We start from the raw sequence: 21,225 nt of genomic DNA on the forward strand, positions 1-21,225 counted from the left end.
TTATTTCATAATCATGACAAGTAGCTACTGAGGTTTTCCTGGAAGTTACCATTAGTTCCATAATAACAAACCAGAGAAAGCAGGACTCTTAAAAAAATATTTGAAACATTTATTCAGACCACATAAACATTCACATCTATGTCATATTCTGTAGCATTAGTGCTGCTGAAAACTTCTCGGTAATATGTTTCACTTTACTTGAAAGTGCACAAAAAAGAATAACTCATGGTTAAGTGATTAGTAATTCAGTTGTCACAGTTTGTGCCACATTACATACATTATCTAACATCTTCTGCACAAAGGAACCCATGGGATTTCTATGCCCCGACAAACTCTTGAACTGCTCCTGCATTTCAGCAAACAGAGCAGATGTTTTACTTTGTTATAGAAAGGAAAGATTCTTCCTCACCATGAAAGCCCATTTCATATTTTCATAGCAAAGTTACAAAAGGAATATGTGAAAAAGTCATTATTTCGCTCACAAAGAATTGGAGGTCCAGAGACATGTGTCTTTACTTAAGGATTTACTAAAGTATTCTGGGTTTTCTGTGATTTTAAATGTATTCTTGTATTGTATTTTTTTTTTATTACAGTTGAATAGGAAGACACCGTTTTGCCATCTGTTTGATCAGATCATTCAACTTTAGAACTCCAATAGCTGATGACCTAAAACTAATAATCTGTGCAAAATGAATGGTCGTGGTCAGTGTTTTGGTGGTACACTGGAAAATGTATATTGTACAGTCTGCAGCGGCTTTACATGCAATGACATCGCTGGTTTTTAATGACCCTGTCCCTGTTACTAAAATTAATATATCTCTAAAAACTTCAACAAGTTGATCCCTTTAATATACAGCTATGTGCATAAATCCCTTCATGACACCGTGCAGAAGCAACCTGCAAACCTGTAGTTGTCCCCCGAGCCTGTAGGGGGCAGTGATACTACTGCTGATTCACCACAACCACCAAAGAAGCCGGACGACCACACGTGCAGCACAGTGTCAACATGGGGAAAAGAAGGCAGAATAAACAGCTTTTCACAAATTTATCCAAGAAACAGAAGAAACACTTGAAGGAGTTTGGAGAGGAGCATCCATTCCATGATGTGTAAGCAGTACAACACACTCCGGCTTTTCTTAAAGGAACAATGAAGCTACTTTTATGTTAGCAAATTAGCTAAGTTACATTCAGCCCTGGTCACAGTGGGTAGCCTATGTTAGCTATAGTTATGTTCGTCAAATGTACATTTAATACTGTTCAAAAAGTATAGACACAGCTCCTTAAGACGAGAAGAAATGCAAACAGTAACGTTTTTGAACGTTTTGAAGGTACACACAGCAGATACACACATGCGTGCATTATCAATCTTAAACCCTGTGTTTTATCCATTACCCATCCTTGATATTGACTGTAAGCTGCATTGAGAATGTTAAACATGTAGATGTACTCGATTCAAAGGAAACAAGCCTTTGTCCAGATGAATGGATCTCTTCATGGGAACACATCTCCTTAGGTAACAGCATTTGGGTTATCTGTCATTAACAACTGTGTGTACGATACAGAGGAAAAGTTGATGCAGAGACACTCATTTTTACTGTAATGTTAGTAATTGGCGAGACCTATGACTTCCCTGCTCTGTATGTTCTGTTAAACACAGAGATGTCATCCTCTATATGAATCAGCAACATTGAACCGAGAAGCATGGTGATAAACCTGATGCTCATTTCTAGGATTTCTTAATTATTTCCGTCCTCAACACTTCCATGGGCATGCTTCCTCTATTAACCCCAACTCATACCCTAGTTGTCATGTGCAAAAAGCTCAGAGCTTTACTACGTACTCTAATATCAATAGGTCAATAAACAGCCCAGCCAGAGACCTTTGTTAGATTAGTCTCTGAAATAACTTTGCGTATTTTCAGCCAGCTTTGTATCACTACAATATTAGTACAATGTTAATGAAACTGAACAATGGTAAACATCCATCCATTTTGCTTGAACCCAAAGCCCCCACTCTTTTACTGGTAAAAATTTGTCAGTCTCTGGGGATTTTGCATCAATTACAGATTGCTGTTCCACAATTTGTATGCCTCCATCCACGGACACAAATAGTACAGTCGGATTGAGAGAGAGAGCCGACCCTTACCAAACTCCAATCAAACTGTCTAAACTAGGCAGTGCTGACAAACTATAAACCACAATTCTTTTACTACATTGTCTTATCTATCGCCTAAAATGTTTTCAGAAACATATTTTAGTGCATTGTTAAGCTGTGTATTGGTCCACGTGGCACAGTGTATTCTGGTTGTTGTAGGTTTTCTACCTTTTGAGCAAAAGGGAACACCAATGTACTTTTCTCTGTTTCCTCTGGTCCTGTAGCACCAATTATATATATATATATATATTAAAAAAAGGTTTGCATCTTTCTGCTGCGTAGACAGCCGAGTTTTATGCAAGGGCCATCTTTCCAGCAGTGAAGAAATTCTGCAAGATTCCAGTTCGTATTTTTCCAAAGCATGTTTGTTGTCTATGTAGCTACATTTCCCTATGTGTTTTTTTTTTTACAGAGTCGGTGCAGGACCTGAAAGAACTGAAATAGTTGAACTGGTGAGTAGCTCTGTACAACTCCTGATGGAACAAGTCATAAAGCCAAATTTATGCAATATGAGATTGATGATCAAATTGAAGGATGTTCTGTCCTCACCTGTGTAACAGCCAGCAAGCCCAGAACACTCTGATGTTGAGTCTGATGGGCTTGAAGAGGAAGAGGAGGAACCAGAGCAGAAAACAGCCTATCAGAAACTTCTTTCAACTCTCAGCCAACCAACCAGTAACGACCAGAGTGAAGAGGAGAGCACTGATAATGAAGAGGAGGAAGAAGAGGAGCTTCTTGGTGAAGGTGGGTTGTTTGTTGCCAGCATGCTGAGAACAGTAGAGACCAAAATATTGCAGTCAGCTGTATATGGTTGTGCTTTTTAATTTAGGAGACAACGATGGAGTTGGTGATGACAGTGAGAGTGGTGAGGAAGATGAAGGTAGAGAGGAAGAACCAGAGGATGCAGATGAGGCTCTGACTGAAGCAGTAGAAGGAGAGGAGAAAGAGCCCGGAGCAGAAGAGTTCATAGACAAGGAGAATGAGTCTCAGTTCTGTCTGGAGACCAACTTCATGGACGAAGGAGGACCAGAGGACACCAACAGCACTGCCGAGCATGAAAACGGCAAAGGTAAGAAAAAAAGTTCAAATTACAGTTTTTCTTATAGTTTTGTCAAATACATCCCCCAACATTCCTTACTTATAAGAGAATTAAGAGATGTTTTTTATGTCATTTTAGTTTCCAAATGTAAATTTCAGAATACGATTTGAATCAAGTGTTTTTTTTCTGTTTATGCAGACATGTTTTTACAGCATTTGGACACCGAACTTGTTGAAGAGGATGTGCAGAAGATCACATCTGGCAGCAAAGCCAAGGCTCAGATTACGGTATTACCGGACAAAATTGACCTGTTTTTTTGTTTGTTTTTTTTGTTTGTTTGTTTGTCTGTGTTGTTTATTTTTTCCAGTTTTTTCTTTCACTTGACTATCTTTGCTTTTTCCCGCATTTAGCGGCCAAAATTGGGCACTTTACTCTGCACCCATCCCCTGGAGAAGTTTGGATCCATCGGCCCACAGAAAGACACAAACCTTCCAGTTTTCCACAAACTTTTGGAGACTCGCTGGGAGGCTCTGAACCAGGCCTCAGATCCTAAGGGGGTTGCTGAAGAGATCAGCCCATTACAGCTAGAACTGCTAGCTCTTATGGGCTCCTACAAGGACCTCTATCACCCAGAAACTTGTCCTCTGAACCAGGGCCCTCAGGTTCGATCTGCATACTGCCTCCACATTCTCAACCATGTGCTGAAGGCCAACTCGCAGGTCCTGGCCCACAACGCACAGCTAAGAGAGCAGAAAACTCAGGCTAAGGCTGGAGCTGAGCCACAGGACGAGCCCAGAGACCAAGGAATCACCCGGCCCAAGGTAAAGTACTGAATATATTATATTTGGCTTAACAGAGCTCTTTTTAACATTTCTAAACATTACCACTATTTGTAGTAATATAGAAGCAATTAATTAATAGTTTGTCTTGTGAAGTACCCATTTTTGTCATTCAGTTGCAAATTGTGCCTGTTTTAGTCTCAAATACCAAGAGTACTTTGGTAGTAAATGAAATGTTAATGCTTTGGGTGCAAATTCGATGTTCTGTGCAGCTGTCTCAGGCTGGATCACACTTTAATACATATTATTTCATCTGGAATCTCTCTAGAATCCCCTAGGGTATTTATGTTGTCTGGTTAATTAATGCTATTGTGACGTTTCAAAATGCTTCCACTTAGCCATAAATGATCAAAACACAAAAATATTTTTCTTTCTGCTCTAGTGTAACGATTATTCTGAATGTGTCAGGTCCTGATTCTCGTTCCATTCCGAGGTGGAGCTCTGCGAGTCATCCAAACACTCATCAGCCTCCTGGAGACCAAAGGCAGGAAGATAGTGGTTAACAACAAGAAGAGGTTTAAGGAAGAGTTTGGGGAAGAGGCAGAAGACAAGCCGTCCAATCTGCAGAGACCAGACGATTACAGTGCCATCTTCTCAGGCAATGTGGATGATCACTTCAGGATAGGTACAGTTTAACAAACACAAGTCAACCCACTTTTGGATGACATCCTAAGTCTTTCTGTCTGAGACCTTGTCCTCTCTCCTCACCAGGCATCTCCATAGTGAGGAGCAGCATGCGTCTGTACTCCCCTTTTTACTCATCAGACATCATCATTGCGTCTCCGCTGGGCCTCCGTACGCTGCTGGGAGCAGAGGGAGAGAAAAAGAGAGACTTTGATTTTCTCTCCTCCATTGAGCTACTGGTGGTGGACCAGGCAGATGTCTTCCTCATGCAGAACTGGGAACACCTCTTGGTACACACACCTGTTCGACATGACCCGTGACTGGTCGATGGCACTTGTTCAGCAGAATGATGTTTTTTAACTGCTGAGAAGGAAGTGGCGCCATCTGCTGTTTAATAATATACATTTTTAAATATAAACTGTAGCATGTAGGTAGACACTTCTGGAGCTTTGGCAGAGTGTCTCAGGTTAAGATTTGACTTGTTTGTCATTATGAATTTTGATACTATTGCTGACTTACATAAAATCACATGGTCCATCCCTCTACAGCATGTGATGAAGCACATGAACCTACAGCCCCTGGACTCCCATGGAGTGGACTTCTCCAGGGTGAGGATGTGGAACCTGAACAACTGGGCCAAATACTACCGTCAGACGCTGGTGTTCAGCTCCATCCAGGACCCACAGATCAACAACATCCTCACCAAGCACTGTGCCAACTACCGTGGACAGGTACTGTACACACTATTATACCCACTCCTGGGACTGAGCATTCAGTACAGGCTGCGGTTTGGTCGTACACATGACTAAGAGGCAGAAATGATCTCACAGATGGAGTAAATCCTCAGTGGTTGGAGTGATAGCCACACTAAGTTGTTTACTGTGATCAGCTGGATATCCCAGAAAAGCTCTGGTTAGACTTTTTCAGATCAAGAGGGTAAACAAGCAGTTTATATCTTAACCAGGGTTTCTTCATTGCCATTTAATGGTGTGTTTTTTTTTATTAAAAGTAAATTCTCTGTCTATTTTTTGTCCCAGGTTGCCACTAAGAACATGCCAAAAACAGGTTCCATCTGCCAGGTGCTGGTTCAGCTGCCTCACGTGTTTCAGATGTTCTCCTCTGACAGCTTCATGGACCATGATGCTCGGTAAGGTCCTCCCAAAGGTGCCATTTGTCAACTCTCTAAGATAGACAAGGGGGTTTTAAATGCTTTGGGGGAAATATGATGTTGCCATTGATTCAGCGAGTTACAGCTTGAACACTGTTTGTTATTGTCTTTTATCTAAAAGCAGTACCTGTTTTACATCCAGGGTTACATTGCAGACGGCTATCACAGAAGAAAACCTACAAACGTGATGATTCTTAGGCAAATTCTGGAAATATACAGAGTACAGAGAGGCACTCACATGTGCTAACACATACAAAACAATGAACAAAGACGCTCAGATCATGTCATGCACAGAAGGAGTGTCACATCATCCTCTGTTCAGGACACCACTACTCCACTATATCTTTACATAGCAAATAATCGTTTGCAGTTAATGTTCCAAATACTATTTATTTAATCTTTAAACAATAATGTTCAGCTCCTTAATTTGAGTGCATCTCGTCCTGGGAGTTTAAGATTTGAGTTAACAAACTTGACTTATTCTACTTTTTCCTTTTGCATGAAAACATGCACTTACAGTATACAGTCCTCCTGAACGTATCCACATTTATATCTCTCACAGAATTTCTTATCCATGTTCAGATTATTTGGTTATATGGCTCTTTTTATCTGTTATACAAACCAGTAGATCACAATGTATACAACAGCTCAAGAGATCTTGAGAAATGGTTGTTTGATCCTGACAACATATAAAGCTGTTTTATCCCCGCTGTTCCCCACCCCACCTGTAGATTTCAGTTCTTTTTAGATAAAGTGCTGCCACAGTACAGGGACTCCATTATGTCCCACACTCTGATCTACATCCCGTCTTACTTCGACTACGTCCGGCTACGAAACCACATGAAGAAAGAGGAAATCAACTTTGCCAGCATCTGCGAGTACTCCAGCAAGTCGGAGGTGTCCAGAGCCAGGCACTTCTTCCAGAAAGGGGATAAACAGTTCCTGCTCTTCACTGAACGCTTCCACTTCTACAAGAGGTCAGTTCTGTTTAATGTTTCTTCAGGTGGTCCCTCATGTGTCGGGCTCGTTGTTTAATTTGAGGGGGATTTTGTCTTTTCCCCAAACAGTTAAAAGTACAGGGTCAGTCAGCTAGTAAAGCTGTCTAAAGCTGGTTGTTCAGTGGATCAAACATACTTTACAACCACAGGAGTTTTACTTTAACCACTGAATGTGATGAGTATTCTCTTGATGTTGATTGAGTCACTACCATGCCATAAACAGTCAAGGGTTTAAAGATGGTGATCTTTATTACCTTTTAAGTAATAAAAAGGTAGAGTTAAAGAGTTAACGTATCACCAATTGCTATAGCACATGGAGGAGACGGTTGTGATCCTTTTTACAAAGTTCAAAAGTTAGACCTCAGATTTCAGCTGTTTATTTGTAAAGAGTCATGCCCTTCTCTGTAGTTTATTAATGTCACCACAAGATGAAATCATATTTTAACTTCTATTATGTAGCCTATTTTAAAAAAAAAAAAAAAAGAATAACAGAGATATATTTGTAATTTAACTAAAATTGCACTTCAAACAATAATGTAATTTGTCATACTTTTCGAAAGGTCTGCTAATAGAATAATGATTACACTAGCAACAACACCTTGGTTAATTTCCATTGTATGTACAGATACTGGTAGAAGTAGTAGTGGTAGTACCGGCAGTGTGTCAGGAATGATTATATACGACTGGAAGTACTAAATAAAATGTGATAAGATAATAAATATCTTTATCGTCCCCACTGGTTTCCCATCATACTTCATTCTCTGCCTGGCTAATATGTTTGTGTAACAGGTATAGCATTTTATGTAATAAGAACATTGTCTTGAGCCCTGGAGAAACCCTGATCTGTGACTTCTTTTATTAAGGTACACCATCAAAGGGATCCAGAACCTGATATTTTATGGATTGCCCTCCTTCCCCCACTTCTACAGCGAGGTGTGTAATATGCTGGCAGCGGGGGGTCAGGGGGAGGAGGCCAGCTGGACCTGCACTGCCCTTTACTCCCGCTATGATGCCCACAAGCTAGCCGCCATCACCGGAGCCCAGCGAGCTGGACAGATGCTGCACTCCAACAAGACTGTTCACCTCTTTATTACAGGAGGGGAGGATAAAGCCTCCTGATGAAGTGGAGTGCCATCACATCAGAGAAGTGTGCCACTTCAAAAAGCAGAATATGCTTTCCATTATATTTGGACAGTGTTACATTCACTCGTACATGTACCAAGGAATATGTTAATGGTTGAAAACATGTTTATCGGCTTTGTTTTATGGGTTGTAGATGGAAGCCATCCAGAAACAATAAGCCACAAAGTGAAGAGATCACAAAACACTGTATGGTTTTGTAAACATGATCACTGTGTTGTAAAAATATCACTCACTAGTTGGATGTGCGTTTACAGATTCAGAATACAGTATGGATATTTTACAATTTGATTATCTTGCCTATTTTTTTTAAGTTAATTTTTGTACCAATATCAGTTTGTATGGTGGTGTAACCAATACAAAATTGTCGAAAGTTGATCAAGAATGTGTTGCCCTTGTTTTTCTGTTCAATATTTTAGGAATTATTAGCCAGAAGGCTTAAAAGTAGTGCTTCTGTGTATGAGTGTGTGGGTATGAAACACAAACGAAGAACAATGTCACTTGATAGACTAGCAGAAGAGTGTGAGAGGATCTAACAGGTCTGATTTAAGACTTCTGAGTCCTGCTTACTCAGGTGTACTGCATCTCTGACCTCATGCTACAAAAGAAAGGAGCACAGCTGACAAAGATATGACCTACACTGCGTACACTGTTCAACAAAGTTAGAAAGCCAAACAGGCTCATATAAATACAATCAGTAGTATGACCAACCCACATAATTATTAACTCCATGAGTTGCTGCAAGAGTGACTTTTGCCACAGACTTGCAGTGTTTTGTGCACAGGCAGAGGTGTCAGAAATCAGACAGGCTGTGACTATGGATGACAAGACACAGAAACTCAACCTGAAGCGGGAAGTAGGGCTGTTGGGAGCCGTGTCCCTCATTGCAGGGACAATGATTGGAGCTGGAATCTTCATGACCCCGCAGACAGTGCTCTATTCCATCGGCAGCCCCGGAGCCAGCTTGGTGGTGTGGGCTGCCTGTGGTGTACTGGTGATAATGGTGTCTTTCTGCTACGTTGAGCTGGGCACTGTTATAAGAGAATCAGGTGGGGAGTACATCTACATCCTCAGGACTTCAAGTCCAGTCCTCGCCTTCATGTTAATCTTCAGCTCTGTGACATTTGTGAGACCTGCTGGTGTTGCTGGCCTGGCGCTGGGTTTTGCTCAGTATGTCGTGGCTCCTTTCTACCCAGACTGCCCCCCTCCGATGCTGCTGGTGAAGTGCATGGCTGCAGCATCAATTCTAGTGCTGGCTGTTGTGAACTGCCTGAATGTTCGCCTTTCCATGTCAGTCCAAGTGTTTTTTATGGTGGCCAAAGTTCTGTCCCTGGCAGTCATCGTAATTGGAGGTGTGGTGATGCTTGTCAGAGGGCACACTGAAAACTTTGAAGACTCCTTTGAGAACACAAATGTAGGAATAAATCCAATTGGCATTGCTTTCTACCAGGGACTGTGGTCCTATGATGGCTGGAATAATCTCAATTATGTTACCGAAGAGTTGAAACGCCCAGAGGTAAGTGAACAGGTGTTTTGGGTTTTATTGCACTGCAGGTTATTTGGTTGGACCGATTACACAGTCTATGTCACAGTGACACTGACCTTCTGCCCAATGATCACCATAAAGAAATAAAATAATAAATGTTTTTTTCCGAGGTGAAAAACTAAGTGCTATTCAATGAATGTTCAAACGTTTATCTCCACTGCCAACATGACTTGGTACAGTACACAGGACATGAGCAAAGAACAGGGGAGTCTGCAAATATGTTGCATCCAGATGACAACTAAAATGAAAATAATAACTATAACTAACTATAACTATAATAAAAATAATTATATTTGGCACCTGTGTGTCTGAAAAAAAAAGAAAAAGCAATACCAAACCTACTTTCCTCAGTGACATCAAATTCACAACTGCTACTGAAAGTGTTGAAGTTGCCAAATCAAACAAACCACTTTTAACTGTACCATCTCATATCTTGTACCAATAGGTAACACTTCATATCCCATGGCTCTGGCTACCAGTTAAACATTTCTGGGAAGAGAAATATTTCATCCTTAGTTGTAGCCTTAACTTTTGTCACAAAAACAAAATCCTAAATGGCAATGTAAGCATGTAGCTGAGGAAGGGAAATGAAGAAAAAGGGGGGAAGAAAAATAATTTTAAAAAAAGGCATAGGGGGGAAATGAAAACAATATGTATGTCGATGTGTATATATGTGGGCCTATGTATGAACAGAGAAAAAATCAATAATTCCAAACACTTAACCCATCCTCCAAAAGTTGCCTGCAATGCATCTAAACCCAAACATATCACGCCCTCCATTATTTTAATTTTGTCTCTGTCTCACTTTTCATTTTATCGTCTCCATTTCTTCCTCTTTATTTTCAGTTAAGTTATTTTTAAAATTATTGTGTTCATTTCTTGTCACAATGTCCCCTGTTTTGTTGTTTCCTTTTATGGTATTGTTCACTTTTTAAGCCAGCAATACAGTTTAGCGTCAGTTTTTCAACATCCAGCATTCACAAAGCAATTTATTCGAGAGATTGCCTTCTCTAGTCTGTCGCTGTATTTGTATTTGTAATCATGTCCACATTGTCTATATGTGTATGCACTAACTGCTCCAATAGCCACACTGAATAACACACTAAATTAACAAACAAGTCCTAAGGGCTGTATCGTAGACAACTGGACTTGTTTCAGTTTCTTGAAGATGTTTCACCTCTCATCCAAGAGGCTTCTTCAGTTCTAACTAACTGGAGGGGAGTTTGCAGTCTTTTACTCTATGTGGGTGTGTCCTTACAGAGTCATTAAGGACACGTGTGAGCCCTGAGATTCATTTTGAATTAACTGAAGCTTATGAATGTTTCCCTTACTGATGCCAGAGTACAGTGCAATACAGTAGTTGAATGAATAACCTTTCCTAAATCTGAAAAAGAGAGAAAGAGTCTAACCTTAGAGATCAGTCCAAGCTGATGGAAGCAAGACTGCCCAACTTTCGACCCCTGAGTATTAAAAGAGAGACCTGAGTCCAAAACCACACCAAGGTTTCTGGCCACGTCTTTTACATGGATAGATTAAGGGCCTTAACCACACATAAACTGATAGATGTCCTTCCAAGAATTGGAGGGAGTGAATATAATCATTTCAGTCTCAGAGTCGTTCAGACTAAGAGAGTTTTTAGACATCCAACATTTGATGTCATTCAAGCAAGACAATATAGAAGACATGTTATTACTACTTGGTTTCAGCGGGACATAAAGTTGAGTGTCATCAGCATAGCAATGGTAATTAATGTTGTATTTGCTGATTATCTGACCCAGTGGGAGTAAGTAGATAGAAAATGGCAAGGGACCTAAAATGGAACAAAGTGGAACCCCGGAGGTGAAGACTCACCGTTTTTAACAGAAAATTATGTTTTTGTCGGGTAAGAAATAAACCAGTCCAACGCCACATCACAAATGCCAACAAAAGACTCTAGACTGTTGATTAAAATGTTATTGTCACCTGTATCTAAAGCTGAGCTAAGATCAAGAAGAATTAAAACCAAGTAAAAACCTGCATCTGTATTGAGCAGTATGTCATTTGAGACCTAAACCAGAGCAGTCTCTGTGCTATGGAAAAAACAAAAACCTGATTGGAATGTGTCAAAGATGAGATTAGCATTCATAAAGGAGGTCAATTGTACAAAGAATATTTTTTCTAAAGTTTTTGAAAAAAAAAAATGGTTGCTTGGATATCAGTCTACAATTGCTTAAAACATTAGGGTCGAGGGAAGGTTTCTTAAGAAGGGGATAAACAGTTGCATGTTTAAAATTAGAAGGAAATTCACCAGTGGATAAAGAGTGATTTACAATAACTAAAATATCCGGACCAACTGTCTCAATAACTACCTTTAAAATCCACATAGGAAAACAGTAAGCTGCGCAGGTGGAGGAGTTTAGAACTCCAACGGTATCTTATAGAGTTTGCAGAGAGATTTGATGAAAGTGGGTTAAGTGAGAGGTACGACAAGAATATATGTCAATCTCTCTAGAGTCTGGGAATATAAATTGTCTAATCTCTGAAATTGTATCAGTGAAATAGTTGAGAAATTCCTCACATGTTTCAGGGCATGCAACAATGGAAGAGTTAAATGAAGGACTGACAACAGAATTGTTTGTCTTAAAATGGACTCTGGGGTTGTGACCCTGGTCAGAGATGAGATTTGAGAAGTACTGAAAACCAAGTGTTTTTGACAGCAACTTGGTCAGATAACATTCAATTTTTGAGAGATGCATGAGAGTCAGGAAGTTTATCTTTCTTCCACCTGTGGTCTGCTCTTCTGCATTGCCTTTTTAAAAGCCCCACACCCTCATTAATCCAGGGCAGAGAAGGTGGTTTAGCTTTTTTATATTTTAAGGGTGCTACGGAGTTTAAATAGTCGAGCTGGTGCTGTTGAAAATGTTTGAAATTGTGTAAATTGAAGTAATTGACATGTATAAATCACTTTTTTATTGGCTATATGTGAGCAGATTGTAAGGTGACGTGAAAAATCTGATTTCCCTGTCTCTCTTGGTTGCTTATACAAGCCTGTGGACAATTTGTTTAAGTTGTTTAATGCTGCTGGACTGTTAATTTCAAAGGATAGGACTAATGCACGTTCTCAAGTGCCTCGTCTCTGTGCCTCTCTCTGCTCTGTTAACAGAGAGCAACAGTAGCTAACGTTAGTTAAAAATGGAGTCCACATACATAAACTAACAACCGGCTTCCAGCACCACACAGAAGTTCCACAGAGCCCCTTTAAGATAATTAAAAAGATTTGACTGCAGTTGGCAGATCATGAAATCCTTTTTTTAAATCATATCTACAGGTCCATAATCTGTTCTTCAGCAGCCCATCAAAACTATATGATTTGTATTCTTGAACAACAGGCAGCTTATAATTTTGCTGATACATTATTCCCAAAACAATGTTGTTTGATGCACCAAGCAACATATAAGAAACTCAGAGAAATTTGGCTGACCATGTTTGTGTACAAGTCTTTATACGACAACATGAAAATCTTCCATTGTAATTATTAAAGTAGTAGGCTATATGATTGTATTAGCATGGATTTACATTACTATGATGTGACAATACATTATAATCCTGGTGTTCCAAGGTATTAAATAATGTGTTAGTAATTATTTATGCATTTTTATTTAGTTATTTCTGTTCACTGTGAAGTTGGGGAACATTTCAGGTCAATAGGCATACAATATTATATTTTCAATTTGTCTTTGTCTTGTTAATGGTTTAGAGATAAGCAGGAGAATCTTAAAGTTGGTGGTCTGTCAGCTAGAGCAATAGCTTCGTAAAAAACACACACTAAAAAAAATAATGGAACTTGGGTTGTTACTGTCAAATATGGAAAAACACAGCACTGGGTTAATCTGACCCAGAGTTGGGTTGCAGAAACATCTCAGCTCAATGGGAAGTTATACTTCTTTGCTGAGTTCAGATAACCCATATTTTGAGTTAATATAAGTGTTTTAAAGGACTATACTAGTTTTAGTATACTACTACTTTTATGCATGATTTTCTATTCCATTTTAGAGATTGTTTTCCTACTCAGCCTACTCATTTAGACTGACCCCTAAAAATGTACCAACAACTAAACTCCTAAATATCAAACAATGTTTGCTGTAAAAATGGAAAATGTGATTAAGGGAAGTAGTGAGCAAGGTTTAAGACCAACACCACACCTTGGTTTACTGTTTGTTGAAGGCTGATTTCACCTCCAACATGGCTCTAACATTACCTAACAGTGACCTGTTAATCTGTAGCCAGTTCAATCAGAGCATGTGTATGCATGCCTCATACTGCGAATGTCTCCGAGCAAGACGTAGCAGCTCTCAAACAATGGAGAGTGACAAACAGAGATTCAATCTGAGGAGGGAAGTGGGGCTTATAGGAGCTGTGTCATTCATCGCTGGAACCATGATTGGATCTGGGATATTCATATCTCCCCAGTATGTGCTGTCTGCTATCGGGAGCCCTGGGGCCAGCTTTGTTGTATGGGCTTGCTGTGGGTTGATAGCCATGCTGGGGGGACTCTGCTATGCTGAACTGGGCACAGTCATACCAGAGTCTGGAGGAGAGTTTATCTACATTCTGCGGACGGCAGGGAAAGTGGTGGCCTTCGCGTATGTCTTAACCTATGTCATCATCATGAGGCCTGCCAGTGCCACAGGAATTGCTCTGAGCGCTGCTGAATATGTTGTGGCCCCCTTTTACAGCGGCTGCACCCCTCCACAACTGTTAGTGAAGTGCGTGGCTGCAGGAGGTATCATGGTGTTGGCTATAGTTAACTGTCTGAACGTCCGCTCAGCCACCGCCATCCAGGTGGTGACCATGGCAGTCAAAGCGCTGGCACTGACAGGGATCGTCCTGCACGGTGTTGTGATGCTATTCCAGGGACACACTGAGAATTTTGATAAGTCTTTTGAGGGAACAAATGTTGATGTCAGCTCAATTGGCCTTGCTTTCTATCAGGGCTTGTGGTCCTATGATGGCTGGAACACTTTGAATTTTTTAACTGAAGAGCTGAAACATCCAGAAGTAAGAGTTTCAGTTTTTATTAATAATATATGATGAAAATACAATTATGATTTAGAAAATATTAAAGTGGAAACAGACAACTTTCCCACTCCTGTAGCATTTCCAATTGCTCTTATTGTTGATACTGCTGTCACAAAGACAACCTGGTTGCTTTTTAAACAGCAACTACCAACAACACGGGACAAAACATTAGTTGAGTTTATTCATTAATGTGGTCTATAATGATATATGAAGCAGATTGAAAGGATTCCAGGCTGCCATGGATTGGTTCTCCAGTCACTCTTCATTTTCATATTTTCACCAGGCCCGGTGGCGGACAACATTGATTTAATTGGAAACCAGTCTAAACGCCAGTGGTGTATATTGCCTGTTTAAATTGAGAGATTAAATACTTATGCAGTCAATCAGGCAATTACTACATTCAAGATCATACATCTTTTTTATAAATCATTATTTTATTGATTCTGCTGGTCAATCACTGATTGAAATCAAAGTACACAATGAGTTAAAATGCCATTGTTAGTGTTTGAGTGTCGGAATAGAGCCTCCACTGCTCTATGCTACAAGAATGATCATTTCCTGATAAGTGATAACGGGATAAGTTCAAATGTGAGTGAAGAATCAAGATCTGGATTTACAGTATAAAGATTTACAAGCATTAGACTGGAGTTAATATTCAATTCAGTACTGTATATTGTGTAAACTATTTTTACTTGATGGGTCATATGTTCATATATACTTCTTTATTCTCATTCTTATATAAATGATCAAGTTCACCCCAAATTCAGTCATACCCCAGAAGAGCAGATGTGCCTCATAGAAAATAATGGAAGATAGGGAGCCACTGTCCGGATCTTGATATTCGTTCTCATAGAGAGTAACTCAAGGCCATGAGATATCCGCGACTGAGGAAGGTGGACATTAATAGTATGATCGAGGGATGCACTGAACCAATATATATATTATCGGTATTGGTCCGATGTTGGCCAAAATTGACTGGAACGGATATCTGAGAGGGGGAAATGTATAATCCGTTCTGATTTATTAGCCTAAACTCTCCCATAAATGCGGTGTGTGTCACGTGACTAGCTAGAGCAAGCTTGAGTGAGACTGTCATCATGTCAGCTGTGTGGAATTACTTTAAGCTAGTGGAAGAAAGAAGCAAAACAGCTGAGTGCAATTTATTTAATGCAAGTATTTTGAGGAGTGGCAGCACCGCTGGAAACTTCAACACCATGAACTCGATAAAACACTTGCAGTAACACCATGGGAAGGAGTTTTGGGAATTGTTTTACGGGTGACAAGTACCAAGAAGAAAAGTGCATCGCAGCAACCAACCTGAGAGAAAGATGTTTTTAAGTGTGTTCAGCTCTCAGTACTTTTGTAGCTTCTAACTGAATCTCTTTAGTTTCTCTTGTCCTGTTTGTTCTTACATCTGCTGTGTTTTAATGTTTCATCGTGTTTGCTTTCAGCTGTTTCAGGAGTCATTTTTAGTTGCTGCTGGTGAAAACACAACATTTCCTGTAAAGCTTTTAAAGCTTTTATTATCGGCAGATGTAATGGAAAAATGGCACAAGTGTGCGAGTTCATTTCGGAATATTTGGAAAACGCTGACAATGTTGGTTTCACAACTGACATCTGGAGCTCAGGCGTGTGTCCATAGTCATTATTAAATCTGACAGCACAGTGGATAGATTCGAGTTTTACTTTGCAAAAAGCAGTGCTGCATGCTAAGCAGTGGCTTGTGGCTCACACAGGAGAACCCTGCAACTTGTTTTTGCTATGTCATTGAGGTATAGGCTACATTGAGTGTTGAGTTATGTCCTGTATTTTACACTGGGATTAAAACACCTGTATCATAAATACTCAAAAGCTAAAAGTTCTGTGTGCAAAGAAGTCAAAATAACAAGAAGCAGCACTACTGCAAAACTGATTCATGATGTAGTCTATGTATTTCTTCCTTTAGAGAAGTAGAATATTCCTTCTACAGTTTAAGCATTTTTTTTAAATGGCTAGTTTAAGTAAAGTGCTTCCATACACATGTATTATCTAAAGCGTTGTTGTTTAAGAGAGGGGGAATGCTGTATCGGATTAATATCGGTATCGGCAGATACTCAATGTTGTCTTATCGGCATCGGTATCAGACATGAAAAAGTGGTATCGAGCCATCCCTAGTTTATCTAGTCCCATGATATATAAGTAGTTGCGAGTTAACATGTCTCTTAAGAGGAAACATTCAAGGCCATGAAATATTTTTTTTATGACTACAGTTAACCAGTGTAGGTTACAAAGCAAACATTTGTGGGTGTGTAATTCTTAGAGACTCCCACAGAGGGATGGGATCGGTGTATGCTTGACTGTGTACGTTTTACAGCCTCTTGTCCAATTACTGTGTTGCAGGTTTAATGATTTGTACAGTCATCAAGTGTATGCCCACTTCTTCAGTATCTCTTCTGTGAGGGTGAATAACAACTACAGTACCTTCGTCTTATGACTTTGGATCTATTTAGCCATGGCGGACAAAGAACCACAAGCTCTGAAAATGAAGCAGGAAATTGGGTTGATTGGCGGTGTAGCATTTGTTTCAGGAACCATGATCGGCTCTGGTATATTCATGTCCCCACAGTTAATACTGGCCTTCGTTGGAAGCCCAGGAGCAAGTCTGGTGATCTGGGCTCTCTCAGGAGTTGTAACTATGTTTGCAGCACTGTCCTATACCGAGCTTGGAACAGTCATTCCTGAATCTGGTGGGGAGTTCATCTACCTACTGAGGATCTATGGTTCATGTCCTGCTTTCTTTGCAGCATACACTACTACCATAGTTTTGAAGCCAGTTGGGGCTACTGCAGCGGCATAGAATAGAATAGAATAGAATAGAATAGAATAGAATAGATATACTTTATTGATCCCAAGCTGGGAAATTAAGGTGTAGCAGCAGCATTACACACAGAGACAAATGACAACACAGTGAAATAAAAAGAACAACCTAGACATATTAACATAGCAATATAAAATGTAATATAAAAAATGTATATATATAAAAAATATGTATAAAAATGTATAAATGAGCAGTGTTGATGTATACACAAGCAGTATTAATTGTAGTGCAAAATAAAAGATAAGGTGCAGTGAACAGATGAGGTGCAGAACAGTGTAAAACATATAAAGTGCGTAGAGACTGTATTTTATGACCAGAGTTTCAGCTGTTATTATACAGTGTGATGGCATGTGGCAGGAAAGATTTCCTGTATCTGTCCCTTCGACAGCGGAGCTGAAGCAGCCTGTGAGAGAAGGTACTCCGCTGTCTGTCTACTGTGTGATGGAGAGGGTGCTGATCATTGTCCATGATGGATAAAAGTTTCTTCAGCGTTCTCCTCTCCACCACGGTCTCAGAAGAGTCCAGCCTGAGACCGAGTACGGAGCCAGCCTTCTTGATGATTTTATCAAGTCTGTCAGTGTCGCTGGCTCTGATGCTGCTGCCCCAACACACAGCAGCAAAGAAAATTGCTCCGGCAACAACAGACTGGTAGAAGATCTCCAACATCTTGCTGCACATGTTGAAGGCTCTCAGCTTCCTCAGGAAATAGAGTCTGCTCATCCCCTTCTTGTACACAGCCTCGGTATTAGTTTTCAGCATTGAGCATTGCAGAGTATGTGATAGCACCCTTTTACCCTGACTGCCATCCTCCTCAGCTGGTAGTAAAGTGTGCCGCAGCTGTGACTATACTGGTTGTTACCATAGTCAATGTCATGAATGTCCGGGTTGCCATCAGAATCCAAGTGGTCTTTTTGGTGGCCAAAGTGCTGACGCTGACATTCATCGTAATTGGAGGGATAGTGGAGCTTGTACAGAGCAGCAGTGTAATTGTGGAGAATTTGAAAGTTGAGAATGCATTTAAAGGCACTCAGTACTCTTTGAACAATTTAGGAATGGCTTTTTATCAAGGACTGTGGTCTTACGCTGGATGGTACAACTTGAATTATGTCTACGAGAAGCTGAAAAGACCTGAGGTGAAAATGTATATCTGTATTATATTATTTGTTATGTATTTTATTCAACAGTACAACAGTTACTCTAGTCAGCAGATGCCTTGTTAAATATTTAGCCAGACCAGTGTCTTGATGCCAAATTGGGAAACAAAACCCAAAAACTCATTTTATAACTTCTTTTTCATCAGCTTTCATCATGCTTATTTCAAAACCCGTTCACCAATCTGTTGACTTTTTATCAGTTCGGAGAATGCTTTAAAGTTTCTGCATGCACCATAAAGATACTCAAAGTGTGTTTTTATTGCTGCAATTGTGCTCTTATCTAACTGAGACAAATGTGAGTGCCTGCCAGCGTTGTTATCATGTGCATGTGTGCAGTAATGACAGTGATGTGAAAAAACAACATCAAGCTGCAAATCAAAGAATGTTTTTTGGCAGGAAAAGCAGGTCACATTGGCAATTTTCAATCAAGGCTGGCTTTAAGTAGTTAGGTAGTTATGGATTTGTTAACTCCTCAAATTCTTGACTATTTTTTGTTGGAAATTGATTTTTGTGAAATAATGTAATGTAATTTAAATTGGCAATAGACACGCTTTCTGTGCCAACAATAACATCATGGAAACACTAAGGGGGAAAAGTTGTCTGTTGCCACTAAATGATGTCATTAAAAATGGACCATGTAAGACAAGCAGTGACTCTATAGAATCACAGGTCAGCAAATGTGATCAACAAAAACCTTTTACAAGATAACACTTGCTGTTCAAATAGTTCAAACAGATTCACATATTTCTTTCAATCACTTTTGATGTTGCTTCACAAAATTAATCTCTTACTCTAAAATAAAAACAAAGAAAGAAAATGGATAAAACATTCACTTCATAGCTGACAGATCCTGAATATTTTATTTAGAACTTGGAAGATGTTTTATTCCTTAAATGAATCATTGTCATACTCAGTCATTGTGTTATCTAGTCCAACAACTTACCTTGAACATCCACATGTAACCTATGCTCATTTTTCTCAGTGTGAATATTGTGTGAAGGGTGCATAGGTGGTGCATTGTCATTTTTTCTGCTTTCCAGCTTCATTGGAAGTTTTTGTACAGTTTTGTAAATTGGGGCCAAAAAATTCTCAGATTTTGTTGGTCGAAGCCTAGATCATGTCAGCTGTTCATGTTTATATGTTTACCACAACATCAAAATAGTGCTGCCTTTTTTCTTTCAGGTGAATCTTCCTAGGGCAGTTATCATAGCCGTTTCTCTGGTGACTGGCTTGTATCTGCTGGTGAATGTGAGCTATCTGACAGTGATGACACCAAATGAGCTCACGTCCTCCAGCGCAGTGGCAGTAACCTGGGGGTAAGACAACGCTTCATGGTGTTCACCTCATTTTAAAAGAGTAGATCTACCCACCCCGATGACACTGTGGAAAAAGTGTCAAAACTGATGCAGCAGAATATTGTTCTTTTTATTCTACACCTGAACTTGAAAACATGGCACCCACATTACCCACATTGTTACTCAGTCATCTAGAGTTTAGTCTGAGTTTCAGGTGTTTTGTGTTGTGCTAGTAGCAGCTAATGTAGCCTCAAGCCACTAGCCTTAAAGGGACAGTTCATGCCAAAATCAAAAAAAATTTGATTTGTTGTGTTAATCATCCATCTAGATTGTTTTGGTGTACATTGTTTTGGAGATATTGGCTGTAAATATCTCTGCCTTCTCTCCAGATCCATTTTTTATGAACTTCAGCCTTTTCCCACAGGAATAAAGTGTTAGGGAGCTGGGGCTGGATCATGTCTGTGGCTGCAGCATTATCTGCTTTTGGTTCACTGAACGGGACGTTCTTCAGCGGCGGTCGTGTGTGCTTTGTTGCTGCCAGGGAAGGACACATGGTGAGAGTCTCTCTTCCTAATGGACATGTGATATATTATTCAGTATAAGATGGTTGTCACATAGTTTCACCCAAACTTGTGTTTGTTTTGTAGCCAGATATTCTGGCAATGGCTCATGTCCACAGACTGACTCCATCTCCAGCCCTTATCTTCACCACCATTATCTCTCTGCTGGTGCTTATCCCCGGAGACTTCCAGAGTATTGTCAACTACTTCAGGTGAAAGCCCAATCTGCTTGTCATATATTTAGTATGACACTTCTTCCTTATTACTTGTATTAAGAATAAATAACTTGTTTGCATTTGTCTGACACTCCTCTTCATCACTGTTGCAGTTTCACTGCCTGGTTTTTCTATGCCATCACCCTGTCTGGACTTATCTACCTCAAGATAAAGAAGCCAGAGCTTCCCAGACCATACAGGGTCAGTGTCACACACATTCATCATCATTATAAACACATATGTCTCTTTTTTTAAGTTAGACTGGAATCAGATGTCTCTTCCTCTCTCCACAGGTCCCCATTATACTCCCCATACTGGTCCTCCTTGCAGCAATATTCCTGGTGCTGGCACCCATCATAGACGATCCTCAGATTGAATACCTCTATGTGACCTTATTTATCGTCAGTGGAGCTATAATATACGTACCCTTCGTCCATTACAAGCTCTGCCCAGAACTGTTGACCAAGTTAACAGTGTTCCTGCAGCTGTTCCTAGAGGTTGCCCCGGCAGAGAAAAACCTCTGATTTAGTAGGTTTGCCGTTTGTGCTTTTTTTCAAACATTGCAGCTTCAAGGTGTG

At 40.0% G+C, this 21,225-nt stretch overlaps 2 protein-coding genes across 2 annotated transcripts; both read left to right on the forward strand.

Annotated features, from left to right (window-relative positions):
- The first annotated feature begins 958 nt into the window (after positions 1 to 958).
- utp25 (UTP25 small subunit processor component) lies at positions 959 to 8,336 on the forward strand. Its single transcript, XM_073467252.1, has 12 exons — positions 959 to 1,107; positions 2,567 to 2,606; positions 2,715 to 2,898; positions 2,984 to 3,223; positions 3,392 to 3,480; positions 3,604 to 4,014; positions 4,441 to 4,657; positions 4,744 to 4,946; positions 5,205 to 5,387; positions 5,694 to 5,803; positions 6,556 to 6,801; positions 7,686 to 8,336. Exons 1-12 carry the CDS (start codon positions 1,007 to 1,009, stop codon positions 7,939 to 7,941), a joined length of 2,280 nt encoding a protein of 759 aa, XP_073323353.1. The 5' UTR covers positions 959 to 1,006; the 3' UTR covers positions 7,942 to 8,336.
- A 443-nt stretch (positions 8,337 to 8,779) lies between these two features.
- Positions 8,780 to 21,225, forward strand: LOC140996467 (b(0,+)-type amino acid transporter 1-like). The gene is made up of 6 exons (XM_073466885.1): positions 8,780 to 9,478; positions 19,760 to 19,893; positions 20,297 to 20,426; positions 20,520 to 20,644; positions 20,761 to 20,848; positions 20,941 to 21,225. The coding sequence occupies exons 1-6, from the start codon at positions 8,780 to 8,782 to the stop codon at positions 21,169 to 21,171; spliced, it is 1,407 nt and encodes a 468-aa protein (XP_073322986.1). The 3' UTR covers positions 21,172 to 21,225.

Source organism: Pagrus major, chromosome 5 (genome assembly GCF_040436345.1).
Source record: "Pagrus major chromosome 5, Pma_NU_1.0".
Taxonomy (NCBI): domain Eukaryota; kingdom Metazoa; phylum Chordata; class Actinopteri; order Spariformes; family Sparidae; genus Pagrus; species Pagrus major.